Source organism: Equus przewalskii, chromosome 1 (assembly GCF_037783145.1).
Source record: "Equus przewalskii isolate Varuska chromosome 1, EquPr2, whole genome shotgun sequence".
Taxonomy (NCBI): Eukaryota; Metazoa; Chordata; class Mammalia; order Perissodactyla; family Equidae; genus Equus; species Equus przewalskii.
In genome coordinates this window covers 82,641,253-82,661,788 of record NC_091831.1, presented here as the reverse complement: position 1 = coordinate 82,661,788, position 20,536 = coordinate 82,641,253, and the positions used below count along the sequence as shown (strand labels likewise).

General features: G+C 43.9%; 1 protein-coding gene across 1 annotated transcript in view; it reads right to left on the bottom strand.

Annotated features, from left to right (window-relative positions):
* Positions 1-20,536, bottom strand: part of FRMPD2 (FERM and PDZ domain containing 2) — a 122,541-nt gene that overhangs the window by 76,999 nt on the left and 25,006 nt on the right. Inside the window, exons 2-4 of the mRNA XM_070615847.1 lie at positions 5,979-6,104; positions 4,235-4,392; positions 327-392 (exon numbers count right to left, since the gene is read on the bottom strand). Of these exons, the coding sequence (XP_070471948.1) occupies positions 327-392; positions 4,235-4,392; positions 5,979-6,104 (350 nt within the window). The remainder of the gene's footprint in view (positions 1-326; positions 393-4,234; positions 4,393-5,978; positions 6,105-20,536) is intronic.

The window sequence follows — 20,536 nt, the reverse complement described above, 5'->3', positions numbered from 1 at the left end:
CCACTGCAGGAGGGGGCGTCACCCGCTGTCTGACTCTGCGTCGTCAGCATCTGTAAAACTCTCCTGCTCGCTAGTCTCTGAGTGGGAGTGGCAGATACGTCATCTCTCGCTTGCCAATCCCAGATCATGGCTGCCTAGGGTGCCACGTGGATGGATTTGGAGGTTCCTCCTGGACTGGGCAGGAGCAGGTCTGGCATCGGTTGGCAGTGCTTTCCCAGAACCCGGGAGCATGGAGCGGAGGCCCAGAGTTCCCCTGCCCCGGCCAAAACCGCTAAACCAAGCCACAGGCACCACCTGGCGAGGCGGCGAGGATCGTGGGTACAGACCTGGTCTGGAGGAACATGGAAGCCCGCTGACCAGTAGAGGGTCATTCCTAGAGAATAGACGTGCATCTGCCCGAGAGAAAAGCATGTGATTAGACTCCAGTCACCTCTGCTGCTCCACCATCCCGCAGACGACATATGACGCAATTCCCACATGGGATAATTCCCATGCAATTCCCACTGCTGGCTGGCTAGCCCAACAGCCATCTGCAGCTCCCTGAAACTTTGCTGCCTCTGACTCTAGAGGCTGAAGACCCGGGTCACCATGACACCCAATTTTGGCGAAAGACATCTGAGAAGTCTGTTAGGGGACTTCTGAGAAAGCTTTTGCTTCACTGGCAATAGGAGCACATGGGACTGGTCCATGCTTTCCCCCTTGTTCCTGCCTTGAACACTGATGTGATACCTGGAATCATGGCAGCCATCTTGTGACCAGGAGGCAACAAGTCTAAGGACAAAAAGGCAGCAGCTAATGAGAGTAGAATGGAAATATACACCTGGAACCTTGATGACATTTACTAAGCTGCTGACCAATCCTTAAACCTCTCATTAAGTAAATAATAATTATATCTGTGGTTCCAGCCACCATGTTCTAGGCTTTCTTCTTCTTGACACACTGTTATTCAACCTGATTGAAAAGCATCGTATGTTGTCACAAAGCAACATGGTGTCATAGAAGAGCACTGACTTCTCTGAGCTTCAGTTTCCTCATCTTTGAAGTGAGTATTCTGCCTGAAAACTTAGGACGATTGAGTAAAATGTACCTAAAGATGGTATTAATAATAATAATAATTGTTATCATTATTATTGGACATGGAGCTCTTATAATATACCCAGGCTTGCCCTACGTCTTTCACTAATATTAACTTATTTTCCTCACCACAGTCCTGGGAGGCAAGTATTTTAATCGTCCCCAATTTACAAAGAAGGAAACTAAAGCAAAGGCAAGTTAGGGAACTGGCCCAAAGAAGACATAAAGCCTAGACTTGAACACGGAGCCAGAGCCCCTGCCCTGAGCCACTGGGCTGTGTCGCCCCTGGGTTACACGCCGTCCTCACTAAATGTCAGTGTGTATTATCGTGAGGTTTCTATTATAACCGACCAGGCACAGCCCCCTGAGGTCTCTCTCCAGACCTTAAGGCTTGTGGGGCTCTGGAAGGAAGAGGCTGGATTAACAAGCACAGTACGTAAACCACGCGGTCACTTGGGCTACCTGTGGAGTTCAACACAAGCGGGCTTGGTTCCGGAGTTCACATCTCTAGATCAGGGGCTCGCGTCCCGAGCCCCATGCGCCCGTTAGGCCTCTTCTTCGTCTGAGACTGTGCCCCTGAACCAGTCAGTCCCCCATCTGGGTGACACCTGCAGGAAGGCTCGCAAGCTGCACCCTCATCCGGAGAAATGACCCCGCAAGTGGACGTCCTGAGCCCCACCAGAGGCATCGTCCACACCTAGGCACCTACCTGGGTTCCCAGGGCTCTAAAAGTGTCCCAGAGCAAAGCCCAGGGCCACAAGACAGCAGGCTTCACCCCAAATCCCAAATCCAGCCCATTGGTGGACACCGCCCGGAGAAGGGTGGTCAGAAGGATTTTGAAGGCCACTCCCGGCTCAGTGGGAAAGAAGCCATGATCGATTGGTGATGTCTGCCATGAGCATGGGGTGGGTGACAGTGGAATGAATGACTTGTAGTTAGAGACCTGCCCACACCTTCCCCTGCACCTGGGCCTAACATCCCGAGGAGTCGGGGAAATGTCTTAATTTCCCCCGTGTTGGCCCGAGGAGAGGTGTCAAGGTGCACCCTTCAAACCTCAGAATGGGGCCCAGGGCCGGGGAGGCTCCTGAGCACAGCCTTTCCTGGGACCACCTTCCTGAGCCTCCAACCCCAACTCCCCCCACCACGGGACCTGAGCCAAGTGAGACAAAGAGAGGAGCCTGCGATGAACAGAAGGGAACGATAATTAATGGAACTGAGGGGCAGGGAGGCTGTAAGAGAGAGAACGGCCAGGTAACCCTGCCCTCCAGCTGCAGGAACAGGGCCCAAGGCTGGCGGCTGCGGCCCTTAAGCCACACCCCCACAACACACCTCCCCAGTTGTTAGCTCAGCCTATTCCTTCACCCTAAGAACTCCTGGAACCCTCATTTCTCTGCATGGAGGAACATGTGCAGGAGGATGTTTTCCTCCAGCTCAGCTCAGCTCAAGGATGCTCTGAGGAGAGGAGCCACTAGGCCTTCACAAGACACTCAGTGGAGGCCAGGCTGAAGCCAGGAGGGCAATGTCTGTTCCTCACCAGGGATGCTGGGAGGGATGGGGAAGGACCCCAGGGGCACTCAAGATCTGTCTTAGTTCAAGTCCTGTAGAAAGCAGAGCCTGAGGCAAGGATTAAGTACTGATACTTCATTCAGGGGCTATAAACTCAGGGCAATGAGGGTGAAGAGAAAAGGGGAAGGGAAGCAAAGCAGATGTGATGGCTGGGGTCAATGGCCATCTCCTTGCAACAAGCCACAGAGCGCAGCAGGAAGGACAGCAGACCTAGCTTCCTAGCACTCAGAACTCCTCTGGAAGTTTCTGAGACTCACCCATCTCGAAGCAGTTCAGGAGGAAAGATACAGGGGAGAATTAATCTTCTCAGTTTCCTCCCAACTCTCATTTGCCATTGGTTAAGGCTCACCCCCTGGGAAACTAGGTCCCCTGCCCTTTCACGCTGCACCAGCAGGCCCCTCAGGTGGTGGCTCAGAAAGTCAGATCCCATGGCTCAGGATGTGGCATCTTAACTGAGTCCAGAGAGTAGGAGGCAACTTGGTGTGAGTGGAACTTCACCAGAGAGGCCTGAACAGAGGGTATCTGAGAGGCACCCAGTCTGCACCCAACACAGGAGCCCTGGGATCCTGGCCGTGAGGAAAGGGTGCAGGGGCCAGGAGTCCCGGGGCGGGGGGGAGGGGGGGTGATGGAGCCGGGGCCACTGCAACTGGGACTCCAATGCTTTCTCTATTGTCATCCGACTTGGAGACACGTGGGCCCAGACGGACCAAACCTGGAAGCCCCTGGGGCCCTATTCTCCCATGAAATGACAAGGAAAAAAGGAACAGAATGCACCAAGGAAATGCCTACAGTGCGCCTGCCCTCCACCCTTCTCTCCTTGGAGTTCCTTCTCTATCAAATTGAAAATAATGTTTACTAGAACTTTCTGCTATTCAGAAGCAAAACATGTCCATGGAAAAAACAAAATTCGCCACTGATGTTGCCATCCAGAAATAATCACTCAGACACCTTGGTGCGTATATTTTTAGAACTTCCGCTCTCTCTCCCCCTCTGTGTGTGTTTACACAACTAGGATCACATCGTAAATGCATATATTTAATTTCTTTTCAGGTCATTCAACAAGCTTCTACAGCCTCATTTTAACACTATCTTGTTTCACATCCACTCTCATTGAACATGTAGTTGGTTTCCAATTTATCACCAATGTCAACAATTCAACAATAAACATTGCTGCAGCTAAATCAATCTTTACTCATGCCTTTGGATAAATTCCTAGCTGAGGGCTTTTTGGGTCCTTTTGAGGGGTTTTGCTACATGTTGCCAATGGAACCAATGTGCCAGACCATCTACCCACAGCTTTCCCAACACCTCTTCTTGAATGTTAACAACAAGCTCGTGGATTAGGTCATATTAACCCCACTTAAAAGATGCAGAAATTAGGGCTCAGAGAAGTTGACTTGTCCTCATCTAAGAGCTAATAAGTTACTGGCAAGACAGTCTGGGAATAAAATTCTTTAAAACTCATTCTGTCCGGTGTTCCTCTGGGCTGAGCTGGGAGCAGGGGATGCCACCCCCAGGACAGGTCCGAGGTCCTAGACGCAGGCTTTCCTGGAGGTGGGGCCGGAGGCCGCTGCAGAGACGCCGCACGCCTTACCCGAGACGCATCCGGCCGCTCCTCGTCACTCTGTCCCTGAAGCAGTTCAGGGGCCTTGAAAGGAGCAGCCTCTCCATGGGAACTATGGTCTTGGAAAGAAAGACTTCCGGCCGCAGAAAGCAGGGTCGACCAGGGGCAGACCACATAGTCCGAGGAATCTGAAACCAAGGCAGTGATGGGGGGGTAGAGACAGGCGGCTGTCTGGAGGGCCAGCATGGGGGGGGGGGGGGGGTGCCCTGCAGGATCCTCCTCTGGGAGGGATAGCGAACAAGACCCGGGGAACCACGGAGCGGAACAAACTCAGCCCTGATGCGTGTGTGCCAGGAGCAGGTGTTACAGAAGGTGGGTGCAGAGGTGGCCGGGATAACAGCACCTGCATCAGTGTTCATCAGGGGCCAAGAGTCCCAAAGTAAAATGTAAAGAGGTCAGATCCACCTGGAAATTAGCACAATTCTGAGTGGCCTGGGGCCAAGCCAGGGACCAAGGCAGCTGGTCTTCTGGGCACACTGTAGCTGTTCATCGGAACCTCCAGGGCGGGGAAGAGGGCGTGAAGGCTCAGGGAGGAGATGGAGCTGTAGGTACGGGTGCGCAGCCTCCCTTGTCTCCCCAGCTAGACCCTCACCCTGACTGCGCATGTGTGGTCTCACATGGGGGGAGCACGCGTGACTTCTGAGCTGACCTCTGAGTATGAGCATCCAGTGTTTGTTCCAGTTATAGATTTAATGCCTCGCAGCTCCATCTTTCAGTACCTGCTCCCCCCTCAGCATCTCTCCTTCTCAGCGAGCGCGATGCTCAGCTTTCTCAGTAGAGGGCGCCGGAGAGACAGCGCGGGGGGCGGGCTCTCCTGCCGTTTCTGGGGGGATCAGCGGTGTGTGCTGGGGACACCGGGTGACGCTCCGCCCCGACACACGTCCAGGACGCGTGATCCCTCAGCCAAGCGATCGCCTTCTTGCGACCCCGTCTACACAGACGCTGCGGGCTCCAGGCCTCCCGCGCGCCCCGGCTCCGGAGCTGGGGCTCACCTGTGTTGGCCTGTGCCCGCCTGCGCCCGGCTCCACCCAGAGTCACCCCGCCCCTATTGGCGATCGCCTGCGCCCGGCTTGTCCAGTGCCTGCAGACCACCATGGCCAGGCAGAGCAGCTGTCATCACGGGCTGCAAACACAGCAACTCCGGCACATCTGAACCCCAACCTGGGGAGGGGGCTTCCCTTCAAAGTTTGTCGCTCATTGGGTACAGCCCTCAGCCCTGGGGGACCATGTGGACTTTTCTTATATCTTACAGTTATTCTTCGGTCGGAGTTTAAGAATTCTTTATATTAACACACGCTCATCTCGTTTAGACCACTGAGTGTGCACGTTCTCTCCTGATGGGACTCAAGCTGGCACAGCATCTCACGGAGGACAGTATGGGGTGTCCGCTGATCCCGTGGCTACCTGCTGCCTCCCATCTCTGGTTATGCGCAGACTGTCCAGGTGGTGGGAGAGGCCCACGGAGCTGCCCCCACTCTCTCCCTAGTGACCAGGCCTAGACATACAATCTCAAGGCAGAACGAGGCCACTCTTTCAACTCTGGGTCCACGAGACGGGCCCGCCCTCCCAGCACAGCTCCATGGTGGGTGTCATTTGCCTACTTGCCCTAACACTTTGGACTGATAACAGATGGAGAAGCAGCAGCCAGAAATGTGCTTGTTTGAGAAGCTTCACATCATCCCCCGTGACTCAACGGCCGCAAACACTCTCTTACCATCACGGAGGTCCTCCAGGAGCCTCTCAGCAGCCAGGGACAAGAGGGCCCAGATCTCCTCCTCAGACAGAGCTTCGCCCCTGACCTGCAGGGCACTGGCCAGAGTCACAGAGGTCGGGCTCATGCCTGCAAAGACACGCGTGTGGCAGAGCCCCTGCTATGTCCAGGAGCGTGCCAGGGCCAGCACTCGCCGCTCTGGCCCACAACCGGTCCAGCCTCCTCCGCAGCACAGCGGCACCGTGTTTTTATCACTTGTGTCCCCAGGGCTGGGCACCGGGCCAGGTACACAAGAGAAGCTACAGAAATATTCACTGGGGGGCTGGCTGGGCCAGCTGGTTGGTCCCCAGTGAAGGTGCAAATAAGTAAATAAACTCCCAAATGTAGGGTTAAGGGAATCAATGAAGAAACGAACAAATGAACCGCGAGAATGGCACTGCCCTCAGTGCTGGGCATGCGCTGTTGCGAAGAGCTGCCTACACCTGCTGGGGTCCTTTGACTGCCCTCCTCCTATGTCTGGGAAAGTAGATTAAGAACCTTCTGTGCTTCCAAGACATGATTCGCGTCTTTCCCTCTCTGACTGCTGCCTCCAGCTCTGCATTTGGGGCCAGCACCTGCCCCATCTCTCAGGGCCACCACACCTGCCTGCAGAGCGAGGCTCCTTAGAAGGAAGAGTTAAGGCGCCAGTTTGGAGAGGGTTCGGACGCACGGGAAAGCACGGGACTGATTTGCTGGAGGAGGCGGGGAGGAAGGCTTATCTTCTCTTCCCTCTCATCTTAGACCCGCTCTTTTAAACGAAAGCTGACATTTAAATGTCTGTCCCCTGGCAAAGCTGTCACCCACTAATCTCCAAGGCGGAGAGCCCCAGGTGCGGGGGCAGCAGGAAGAGGCCAGGCAGACTTTTCCTAATCCCCTACGTCACTGATCTCCTCTACAGCCAGGGCTCCCAGAGGCGGATGCGCTGTGTGGGGGGCGGGGTGGGGAGCACATTATGGCACCCCCATCCCTGCATCCTACATATTAATCTAAGCTGTCCACTCACCAACTGCTCAGCTCCCTACCACACCTCTAAGACCAGCCTCCTCCGGCCTCAGAAGGAGAGACAGACCCCCCGGAGAAAGACCTTTGCTCTTCCATCCATCCCCTGGGGACCAGAAGCGTGCTGCAGCCGGCCGGACCTGGACCGGAAGCTGTATGCGTGGGATGTTACTATCGCAAGGCGTCTGTGGAGAAGGGACTGTGGTTCCCATTTACAGACAGGGAAGCAGACGGAGGCAACGCAGGTAAAAAGTGACCAAATACAAGCGGAAGTCCAGGCCCTCTCTTGTTTTTCTTTTCTTTTTTTTTCCTCCTGCTTCTTTTTTCAAACTCTGCTTGAGGTTTCTGGATGAGGCATTCTCCTTCTGCCACATTTTTCTAAATCTCTATGACCACAATAAAAGGCTACTTATTGAAGCAAAAACAAAGGGACGAGATTATGATTCTTGAGTAGGAAATCTCTGAATTTCAAAGTAAAATATATCACCAAAAAAATGAAAGGTAAGGGTTTTTCCAGTCACTTTATGACTAGAAAAAAAGTGGCACTAAAATCTTCTAGGCTGGTGTGGCTGGCTGAGGCCGTCATTTCTGTATAATAATTCGATGAAGGAGGGACACCCTTTTCAACAAATAGTGCTGTATCCATTATGAAAAAAACCTCACACCTTATTCAAAAATTAACTCAAAATGGATCCTAGATTTAATGTAGAACATAAAACTATAAGTTTTTTGGAAAAAAGTGGGAGAAAATATTTGGGATCTGGGATCCAGGACTAGGTAAAGTGCTGTTGGACCTGACACCAAAAGCACAAGCTATAAAAGAAAAACTCAACAAATTGGACCTCATCAAAATTAAAGACTTTGCTCTGAGAAAGATGCTGTTAAAAAGATGAAAAGACAAGCTAAAGACTGGGAGAAGATATTGGAAAACCACATATCTGACAAAGTACACTTATATAGAGTATTTATAAAGAAATCTCAAAACTCATCAATAAGAAAACAATGCAATTTGAAAATGGGCGAATGATGCAAACAGACATTTCACCAAAGAGAATATACAAATGACAGAGAAATACAGGAAAAGATGTTTAACATCACCAGCCACTAGAAAAATGTGAATTAACATCATCATAAGATGTCACTACACACCTACCAGAATGACTAAAATAAAAAATTGTGATGACTCTAAACGCAGGTGGGAACGCAGAGAAATTGGATCACTCACCCATTGGTGATGAGAATGTACAATAGGACAAATACTCTGTAAGTAGTTTGGCAGTTTCTTATAAAACTACACTTGCAATTACCATTCACCCAGCAATGGCACTCTTGTGAATTTATCCAAAAGAAATAGAAATTTATGTTAACACAAAAACCTATACATGAAGGTTAGTAGCTGCTTTATTTGTAATAGCCCAACTGGAAACAACCCAGATGTCCTTCAACGGATGAATGATCAAGCAAAATGTGGTACCGTGGCACACTATCCAGCCATTAAAAAGAACTATTGACACATGCAACTTTGATGAATCTTCAGAGAATTATGCTGAGGGAAAAAAAAACCCAATCCCAAAGTTTCTATGCTGTATGACTGCATTTATATAACATTCTTGAAATGACAAAATTATAGAAATGGAGAACAAACTGGTGGCTGCCAGAGCTTATAGATGAGAGGAAGAAAAGTGGGTGTGTTTAGAAAAGGGCAACAGATGAGATCCTTGTGGTGATAGAATTGTTCCGGATCTCAACTGTGGTGATGTACGCACAGACCTACCCATGCAATTAAATTACATGAAATTAAATACTCATGCACACACACACACACACACACACACACATATACACACGTACGGATGAGTACAAGCAACGGAAAATGACAATCAGATCTGACATTGCATCCATGCCATTATGCTGGTTGTGATATTTTACTGTAGTTTTGCTAGATGTTATCATTGAGGGAAACTCAGTAAAGGGTGCACAGGATCTCTCTGTATTATTCCTTACGATGCATGTGAATCTACCATTATCTCATATTAAAAGTTTAACTTTAAAAAAAACACACACAATGAGATACAATTTCACACCAATTAAATGGAGAAGAATAAGAGACCCAATGTCACCCCTTGTTGGCGAATATCTGGAACTGAGTGAGACTCTCATATACTGCAGGTGACACTGTGAATTGGTTCAACCAACCACCTTGGAGGATAAATTAGCATGAATTAATAAATTTGAACATGCGTGTAAAAAAAACCCCACAAGTCAGGTACCGCCCTAAGTGTGGTTGTTCTGTTCAAGGCCTCTCAGGCTAGGTAACCAAGAATAGCACCTACGTGGACACATCACAGTGAGTGTGCACATGAATACAGACATATGTGTGAAGTGGTTAAGGATGCCATGCTGCTTCACCAGGAGATACACCCTGTGGCAATACTCTAACCTCACCTCTTGAATAGCTACAACCCAGCAAAAGAACAATATTTTGCCCATCACAGAATTTTGTGCCAGCCTTCAAAATGAAGAGATTGAAATTGGGGATTTAGAAATCATTGAACGTAATGATACAGTCAACACTTTCCAACACATGAATAGGAGGGGAAAAATGTATTTACCATATGTATTTATATTTGCAATTTACTACAGACCAAACAGAGGCAAATGAAAAATATGCACAGTATGTAAAAGGGGTAAAAATAGTGCATAGCACTAAATTAGTATAAATTAGTACTAACTTTTATGATTATTACTGGGCAACTCTAACCCAATGGTCATAGGTAATTAATAGACAGTAGAAATATTACTAAAATTATTATAGTTATAGGTGGTCTTGGATCCTAAAAGCTCGAGAATCCACAAACCAACACATTGAATTTTTCTTATCTAACAGCCAGTTAAATGGGCCTACGCTTGGTTGAGTGAGATTTCTGCCCCTATTTTAAATTTTAGAATACAGTATTTCCCCCTTATCCACAATTTCACTTTCCATGGTTTCAGTTACCTGTGGTCAACCACAGAGGAAAAATATTAAATGGAAAATTCCAGAAACAAACAATTCATAAGATTTAAATTGCACACTGTTCTGAGTAGTGTGATGAAATCTCATACCGTCCCACTCCATCCCTCCTGGGACATGAATTATCCCTTTGTTCAGTGGTCCACACTGTATACGCTACCCACCCATTAGTCACTTAGTAGCTGTCTTGGTTATCAGATCGATTATCACAGTATCACAGTGTCTGTGTTCAAGTAACCTTATTTTACTTCATCATGGTCCCAAAACGCAAGAGTGGTGATGCTGGCAATTTGGATATGCCAAAGAGAAGCCATAAAGTGCTTCCTTTAGGAAAAGGTGAAAGTTCTCAACTTAATAAGGAAAGAAAAAAAATCGTATGCTGAGGTTGCTAAGATCTACAGTAACTTTAATTACAGTATATTTTTATAATTGTTTTATTTTATTGTTAGTTATTGTTAATCACTTATTGTGCCTAATTTATAAATTAAAGTTTATCATAGGTACATATGTATAGGAAAAAGCAAAGTATATATAGGGTTCAGTACTACTATGGTTTCAGGCATCCACTAGGGGTCTTAGAATGTATACCCCACAGATAAGGGAAGACTACTGTATAAATGAACTTACCACCATGCTTGAAAATAACTTTGACTGCATTATAGATTTGCCCTAAAAATTCAAACATTGTGTCTCCCATGGAAGGAACACAACACCATCTATAGTCTTACCACAGAGACCAAAGTTGAGTCAGATCAGGTGTCTGGATCCAGCTGCCATTTTATGACCTTCAGAAGACAAAGGACATATTGAACTGCATAGAGAGTATGCCATTGCAAAATCCAAAGTTTGGAAACTCCACAAGTCAAAAAGCCTAGGTTTTTCAATAAATAAATTACTTTAAAAAAAGAAAAATGAAAGAGAAGGAAAGGAGGGAACAAGGTAATGGAATGCGAGAGTAAGAACCTCCAAAAACCTTCCCCTCCATAAAAGCAGTGGTGAAACAAGCAGCCTAGCAGACACTGTAAGGGTCAAAATGTAGTTGCAGATGTTTCAAAACCCCATTCTCAGAGAATTGTCATTATTTGACCTGTCTGGCAGTTCCCTGGAAATCTGCTCTCATAATGCATGTTTTTATTTGACCTGATTCAGAACTTGCCCGGTGCAAACAATATTTTCCCTGGGGGCATTTCTCAAAAACAATCAACAGCAATTGTTCAACTCTGCAGCTGCCTGAGGCAGCAATAACAGTTGGGCAAATAGTAAGCTAATCAAAAACTTAAAAGAAGAAGCTGGGAAATGAGATGTTCAAGAATCTAGAAGATCACACGCATGTGTAGGGCTGTGTATATACCCAGGAAAGACTAAGGCCCTGACCACTCACCTCTGGCTGACCATGAGACTGAGCTAGTATGAAATGAAGGCTAAGACAGGGTGTCAACTGTCTGAGTGTTAAAGGCATGTCCCCACACCCCACAAAGCCCCTCAGCAAAGACTGTAAAAATTATTAGTTCCAAGTACTTAAAGAAATCCGAACCATTAAGTGACCACTAAATTAACTGAGCAGAAACTTCAGTGGCCACACAAGACAAAGAACAACAGACTACAAAATTAGTTCAGGAAAGTAACTAAACAAACAAACAACAACAACAAAAACAACAAATAGCAACAACAACAAACCCTGGGGAATGGGGAGAATCTGATTTCCAGATGTACCACGTTATATTACTTTAAAGGTCCAGTTTTCACCAAAAAAATTATGAGGGTCTGGCCCCGTGGCCGAGTGGTTAAGTTCGCGCACTCTGCTGCAGGCGGCCCAGTGTTTCGTTGGTTCTAATCCTGGGCGTGGACATGGCACTGCTCATCAAACCACGCTGAGGCAGCGTCCCACATGCCACAACTAGAAGGACCCACAACAAAGAATATACAACTATGTACCGGGGGCTCTGGGGAGAAAAAGGAAGAAATAAAATCTTAAAAAAAAAAATTATACTTTAAAAAAAAATTATGAGACATACAAAGAGACAAGAAAGTGTAGCCCATAAACAGAGGGAAAAGACAATCAAATAGTCATTGTTTCTAAGGAAGATCAGATATTGGACTCACTAGACAAAGACTTTATATTAGCTGTTTAAAATATTTTCAGGGCCGGCCCAGTGGAACAGTGGTTAAGTTTGCACATTTCACTTCAGCAGCCCGGGATTCACTGGTTCGGATCCTGGGTGCAGATGGCACCACTTGTCAAGCCATGCTGTGGCAGGTGTCCCACATATAAAATAGAGGAAGATGGGCACAGATGTTAGCTCAAGGCCAGTCTTCCTCAGCAAAAAGAGGAGGATTGGGTGGTGGCAGATGTTAGCTCAGGGATAATCTTCCTCAAAAGAAAAAAATTTCAAATTACTAAAGAAAATCATGTCTAAGGAACTAAAGGAAAACATAAGAATAATATCTCACTAAATTATCTGAGAATATCAATAAAGAGAACTTATAAGAAAAATAACAAAAAGGAAAGTATGATAATTAAAATGAAAAATTCACTAGAGGAGATCAACAGATGATTTTATCAGGCTGAAAAAAAAATTAGTGAACTTGAAGACAGTTGATTGAGATTATCCAGTCTGAGGAAGAAAGAAAAACTAATGAAGAAAAATAAACAGAGTATCAGAGACCCGTGGGACACCATCAAGTTTATAAAAATATACAAAATAGACGTGTCAGAAGGAAAGGAGAAAGAGAAAAGGGCAAAAAGAATATTTCAAGAACTAATGGCCAAAAATATCCCAAATTTGATGAAAACATTAACATACACATTTAAGAAGCTCAATAAACTCCAAGTAAAATAAACTCAAAGAAATCCACAGACAGATACATTTTATCAAACTATCAAAAACAGATAAAAAGAGAATATTGAAAACAGCACCATATACCAGGAATCCTTAATATGATTAAGAGCTGCTTTCTCATCAAAAACCATGGAGGCCACAAGGCAGTTGTATGACATATTCAAAGTACTGGCAGGGGCGGTGGGGGCGGGGGGGGGGGGGAATGGGGGAGGCTGCCAATGAAGAATTCTGTATTCAACAAAACAATCCTTAAAAATTGAATGAGAAATTAAGAGATATTCATACAAACAAAAACTGAGTGTATTTTTCACTAGCAGAGACCGTCCCTCCAAGAAATACTAAAGGGAGTCCTTCAGACTGAACTGAAAAGATATTAGATAATAACTCAAATCCACATGACAAAATAAGAGTACTGGTACAGGTAATTACATAGGTAAATATAAAAGACAGTGAAAATGTATTTTAATTGGAACCCATTTTTCTCCTCTTTGATTTCAAAGACAACCTCATCAAGCAATAATTATAACTCTGTGTTGATTGGCATCCACTGCATGAAGATGTGATTTGTATGATAATAACAGCACAGAGGAGGGGGTAAGGAATGGAGTCATATAGGAGTAAAGTTTTATAAACTATTGAAATTAAGTTGATATTAATGCAAAGTAGATTGTTATAACTTGTTAATTGTAATCCCCAGGGAGGCGACTAAGAAAATAACTCAAAACAATATAGTAAGAGAAATGAGGATGAAATTAAAATGGTAGATGAGAAAGTATCTACTTAACGGAAATGCAAGCAACAATGGAGGAATAGAGAGGAAAAAAGGCATAAGACCTATAGAAAATAAATATCAAAATGGCAGAAGTAAGCCCTACCTTATCAGTAATTACATTAAAAGTAAACAGAACTAAATACACCAATCAAAAGGCAGAGATTTTTGGAGTGTATTTTTTAAAAAGTTGATCCAACTATGTTCTATCTATAAGAGACACACTTTAGATTCAAAGTCACAAATGAGTTGAACGTAAAAGTTTAGAAAAAGATGTACCGTGCAAACAACAATCAAAAGAGAGCCAGACTGACTATTCCAATAGCAGACAAAATAGAATTCAAGGCAAATATTGTTACCAAAAACAATGACGGACATCTTGTAATGATAAAAGGGTCAACCCACCAAGAAGATATAACAACTATAAATATATTTGAATCAACACCAGAGCCTCAAAATACATGAGGCAAAAACTGACAGAATGAAGGGAGAAATAGACAGTTCAACAATGAGAGAGACTTCAATACCACATTTTCATTAATGGATAGAAAAACTATAACAAAGATCAATAAGGACTTTACCAACAGTATAAATCAACTAACCCTAAGAGACTTAATAAAACCTGTCATCCAACAATGGCAGAATACACATTCTTCTCAAGCACACATAAAACATCCTCCAGGAAAGACAATATGTGAGACCATAAAACAAGTCTTGATAAATTTAAAAGGATTGAAATTATACAAATTATGTACTCAGCCAACAATGGAATGAAATTATAAATCAATAAGAGAAGGACATTTGGAGAATTGACAAATATGGAAATTAAACAACATACAGTCATACACCACTTAACACTGGGAATATATTCTGTGAAATGCATCATTAGGTGATTTTGTCATTGTGCAAACATCACAGAATGTACTTCCACAAACCTAGATGGTTTAGTGTACTACACACCTAGGTTATACGGTACTAATCTTATGGGACACCATTGTATATGTGGTCCATCATTAACCAAAATGTCATTATGCGGCACATGACTGTACTAAAGACCCTATGGGCCAAAAGAGAAATGACAGGGAAAACTAGAAAATGCTTTGAGACTAATAAAATAAAAACACAACATACCAAAATTTATGGGTTGCAACCAACGTAGTGCTTCGAGGGAAAATTACATCTGCATACCCATATTAACAAAAATTAAAGATCTCAAATCAATAGCCTAACCTTCCATCTTAAGAAACAAGACATAAAAGAGCAAAGTAAATCCCAATCAAGCTAAAAGCAAACAGTAAGGACTAGAGTGGAAGTGCATGAAGTAAAGAATAGAAAAACAATAGCAACAAGGGACAAAAATAAAAGTTCGTTATTTGGAAAAATCAATAAAATTGAAAAATCTTCACTAGATTGACCAAGACAAGAAGAGAGAAAATTCAAATAACTAAAATCAAGAATGAAAGAGTGGACATTATTACCAATATTACGGAAATAAAATAATTATAGGAAAATACTATGGACAATTATATGCTAACAAATTAGGATATCGAGGTGAAATGAAAAGTTCCTAGAAAGATATAAACTACTGAAACTGACTCAAGAAGAAATTGAAAATCTGAATAGATATTTAACAAGCAGAGATTGAGTTATCAATCAAGAAACTCTCCGCAAAGAAAAATTCAGGACCACATGGCTTCACTGGTGAATTTTACCAAACATTTAATGAACAATTAACACCAAACGTCACAAAGTTTTCCAAAAATAGATGAAGAAGGGACATTTCTCACCTCCTTCTATGAGGCCAGCATTACCCTAATACCAAAATGACAGCAAAAAATCATTTAAAAACTACAGACCAATAACCCTTTGAATATAGACCAAAAAATTCTGAACAAAACACTAGCAAATCAAATTCAGCAACATATGGAAAAGGACTATACACCATGACCAAGTGAGGTATATCCCAGGAACACAAGGTTGGCTCACCATATGAAAATGAATCAATGTGATATTAATAGAATAAAGAGCAAAATCACATGATAATCTCAATAGACACAGAAAAAGAATTTGAAAAATTCAACACTCTTTTATGAGAAAAACACTCAACAAAGGGAACTTTCTCTACCTGCTCAAGGGCACCTATAAAAAAGCCCACAGCTAACAACATAAACTTTCCTCCTTAAGATCAGGAACAAGACTCGTATGTCCCCTTTCACCACTTATATTCAACATTGTAATGGAGGTTCTAGCCAGCACAGTTAGTCAAGAAAAGTAATTTTAAAACATGCAAATTGGAAAAGAAAAAAGAAAACACTCTCTATTCACTGATAACATAATACCATACATAAAATTCTGAGGAAGCCACAAATACGCTATTAGAGCTAATAAATGAGTTCCACACGTTTGCAGGATATAAGATCATTAAGCAAAATTCAGTTGTATTTCTATACACTAACAAAATGAAAATGAACAAAGAAAATCCCATTTATGAAAACATCAAAAAGAACAAAATACTTGGAATAAATTTAACAAAATAAGTACAAGACTTATACACTGAAAACTACAAAACATCATTGAAAGATATTAAAGACAAATAAACGGAAAGAATTCATGGCTTAATATGGTTAAGATGGAAATATTCTCCAAATTTATCCACACATTTACCACAATCCTTATCAAAATAGCTGTCTATTTTACAGAAACTGGTGAGCTGATTCTAAAGCTCATATGGTAAATGAGAGGGACCCATAATAGGCAAACAAGACTGAAATCACACTTTCCAATTTCAAAACTTACTATAAGACTATAGAAATCCAGACAGCGTGATATTGACATAAGGATAGCCATATAGATCAACGGAACACCGTGAGGAGTCCAAAAATAAGCCCTCACTTTGATGGCCAATCGATTTCCAACAAGTGTGAGGAGACAAATCAATGAATAAAGAATTGTCTTTTCAACAAATGGTGCTGGAACAAGTGGATATCTAAATATAAAAGAAGGAAGTTGGACTCGTACCTCATACTATATATAAAAATTAACTCACAATGAATCAAAGACCTAAATATCAGAGCAAAAGCTGTAAAAATCTCAGAAGAAAACATAGGGATAAATCTACCTAGTTTGGCAATGGATTCTTAAATATGACACCAAAAACACAAACAACAAAGGAAAAAGTAGACAAATTGGATCTCATCAAAATTAAAACCTTCTATTCTTTGAGGATAGTATCAAGAAAATAAAAAGAAAACCCACAAACCGGGAGAAAAATATTTGCCCATCATATAGCTGATAAGGAGTAGTATCCAGAATCTATAAAGAACTCTCACAATTCAACAATAAAAAGACAAATAACCCAACTTAAAAATGGGCAAAGGATATGAATAGACATTTCTCCAAAGAAGATGCAGGAGTGTCTAATAAATACATGAAAAGATGCTCAACAAAATTAGCCACTAGGGAAATGCAAATCAAAACCACGATGAGATACCATTTCACATGTATAAGGATGGCTACAACCAAAAAGATGGACAATAGTAAGTGTTGGAAAAATGTGGAGAAATTGGAACCCTCATATATTGCTTGGAGGAATGTAAAATAACGTAGCCATTCTGGAAAACAGTTCAGTAGTTCCTCAGAATTAATCACAGTTATCATGTGACAGGCAATTTCAGTCCTAGGTATATACCCAAGAGAAATGAAAACAAATGTCCACACAAAAACTTGTGCACAAATATTCATAGCAGCATTATTGATAATATCCAAAAAGTGGAAACAACACAAATGTTCATTAACTGATGAATGGATATAAAAATGTGGTATACGCATGTCACAGAATATTATTTGGCTATGAAAAAGAATAAAGTACTGCTACTTACTGCAAGGAGATTGAATCTTTTTTTTAACCACTTTATTAAGGTATGATTGACATACAAAAATCTGTACATAGTTAGGGCCGGCCCTGTGGCCTAGTGGTTAAGTTCAGCGTGCTTCACTTGAGTGGCCCAGGTTCAGTTCCTGGCATGGACCTCCACCACTCACCAGCAGCCATGCTATAGCAGCAATCCACATACAAAATAGAGGAAGATTGGCACAGATGTTAATTCAGGGTAAATCTTCCTTGGCAAAAAAAAAAATCTGTACATATTTAATGCATACAACTGGATGAGGGTGCAGATAAGTATATACCTGTGAAACCATCACCACAATCTATGCCATACAAGATTGATGAGTCTTGAAAATGTTATGCTAAGTGAAAGAAGCCAGTCACTAAAGAACACACATTGTATGATTTCATTTATATGAAATTTCCAGAATAGGAAAATCAATAGAGACAGAAAGTAGATTAATAGTTGGCAGGGGTTTAGGGGAGAGTGGAGTGGGGAATGACTACTAATGGGAATAGGATTTCTTTGGGGTGACGACAATATTCTGGAATTAGTGGTGATGATTATGCAACATTATGAATGTACTAAAAACTTCTGAACTGTAGACTTTAAAAAGATGAAATTTACGGTATGTGAATTGTATCTCAGTAATTTTTTTAAAGAAAGAAAGAGATGAAGGGAACTTGTAATTAAAAGACATATCAATTTCTTTAAAATGAGCAAAACTAGATATAGTGTCTAGAGATGTATATCTGAGGGATAAAACTATAATGAAACAAAAGGAAGGAGTGACTCTAAAAGTCAGGATAATGGTTACCTCTGGGGAAGTAAGGGGACTGTGAGAACAGATTGAGGGGGTTCTGGAACCAGGGGAAAAGTTCCATTTCTTGGCCTCAGTGATGGTCACAAAGGTATGAGCTTCATAATGACTCATCAAGCTACACATTGGCCGTAACGGTTCTCTGTGTCTGTTCTTTCACAATAAAAAGTTTTAAGCAATTTCAAGCATTGCTCCGTTAGAAATATTTTTAAGCAAATCCAAAAAGAACGTATTCCATTTCTACCTCCTTTCTTGAAATATGATGCCAACAACTTTCATGGGTTGTTAGACTCGTCTGAAGAGAGTTATGCAGAAATCCTGCCCACAAATGCTAACAGTTGAAAGTCCCAAGCATCCTTTCCTTCTTCCCAGGGTAGATAAGGGAGCATCCAACATCTAGAAAACGATGTAACTGACCAGGATGGCCATCAAGGACCCCTTGGCTGTCAGAGCCAAGAGCTCCCTAAGACCTAAAGTTGCCATTCTCATTGTTCAAAGTGTCAGGATCACAGCTTCCACATGGAATGCAACCTGAACTCATGAGCGTGTGGCAGCAAACTCTTCATCACCCTTTCCATTAACAAACAAAACAATAAACAAATAAACAATTGTCACACTTGTCCCAGTGCACACGCATGATCCTACTGCAGAAAGAAAGGTGTACCTTCCACTTTTTTGTACAAACTCCCTTCCTGACTGGCCCCAGTGTCAAAGCTGAATGTCATGATCTGCCGACAGGGTTGAGTTGGTGCCTGGGAACCAAGCATGAGGGGTTCTGAATTTCCCTGGCGGCCCTAGGCACACCCCTCCACTCAGATGGGGAATAGCCTACTTGGATCGCTCCGGGGACTTCTCTCCAGCCCACTAGCCCTCAAGAAGCAAGTGGGCTCGGCATTAACATTGTTCTCTCTGTGTAATACTGCGAATTCCATTTCACAGCGGAGTGGTAGTTTCTCCGATAACAACACAAGCTCCATGGCGCTTACTGTGTGCCAGGCACTGTTCCAGGGCCTCACGTGCATTAACTCAGACTATGAAGCAGCCATCATCAGCCCTTCACTAGCATGCCGTGATGCCTCTGGGCTTCTCTCCAAGCAGTGGGCGAGGTACTGCTGTACCCTGGACTAAAAAGGGAATCGTTAACTATCTAAAGGATGGAGGGATCCCACTGCACAGATAAACCTGGTCCTCCCGCTACTGAGGATGCTTAGGGAAAGTGTGCAGCCAGTGGACACGCCTTTTGGGGGCAGCTCGTTGACACACCCTTGAAGATCTCTCATGCACCTTTCCGGGTCTCACCTCCATGGCCCGAATCCTCCGTATTGACTCCCTTCTCTGAAGGCTTCTGTGGTCATCTAATAACCTAAGAGTCTCCTTTTCCATCTGAGGCCCCCTTGCACACTCAGGGGTTTCCTCAGGCTCCCTTCCATAAGCCCCCAGGCTGTGGTGCATCCTGTCTGCCAGGGACCCTCACCTATTGACCTCTGGCATCCGGCAGCCACTCACCCAGGTCTGGCTCCGCCTACAAGCTCCGCCCACACTCTTGCTCCTTAATGCTTCTGCTTGAACCGCCCTCTCAGTGGGCCACATGGCAGCTGCCCTGAGCTTCATCCCTGAGGTTGTCCCCACACGCTTTCCTCAACCTTCCCTTTATTTACGATACTTATCAAGGACTTAGTATATGTTAAGCTCTGGGCTACAAATAGAACGGAGAACAATGTAACATGCTACGCTTGTGAGGCTTACATTCCAGTGGGGACAGGCAGAGGGGGACAGACAACGAACGGCTAAACAGATAAACACAATAATCCGACAGAGAGAAAGACTATGAAGACCAAGGAGACACCGCGATGCACTACAACACGCCTTTGGAGTGGGGGCCACTTGAGCTGGGGAGGTCAGGGAAGGTGCCTCCAGGAGGTGACACTTGAGTTGAGACTTGAAGGTTCAGAAGGTGTCAGCCGTGCGAAAAGCTCTCCAGGAAGAGGGAACAGCAGGCACAACTCCCTGGGGTTGGCTGATTCCAAGAATAGAGAGGAGCCGGAGGGGGCAGGAGCATGGTGAGGGAGATGAGAAAAGGGGCATAGAGGTGCTGGGCGGAGTCCCACAGCCCAGCAGGGGACCATCTGCCATGCCTCTTGCAGAGGAACGGAGTTCGCATTTTTGCCTAGGAGCAATAGGAAACTTAGCCTAC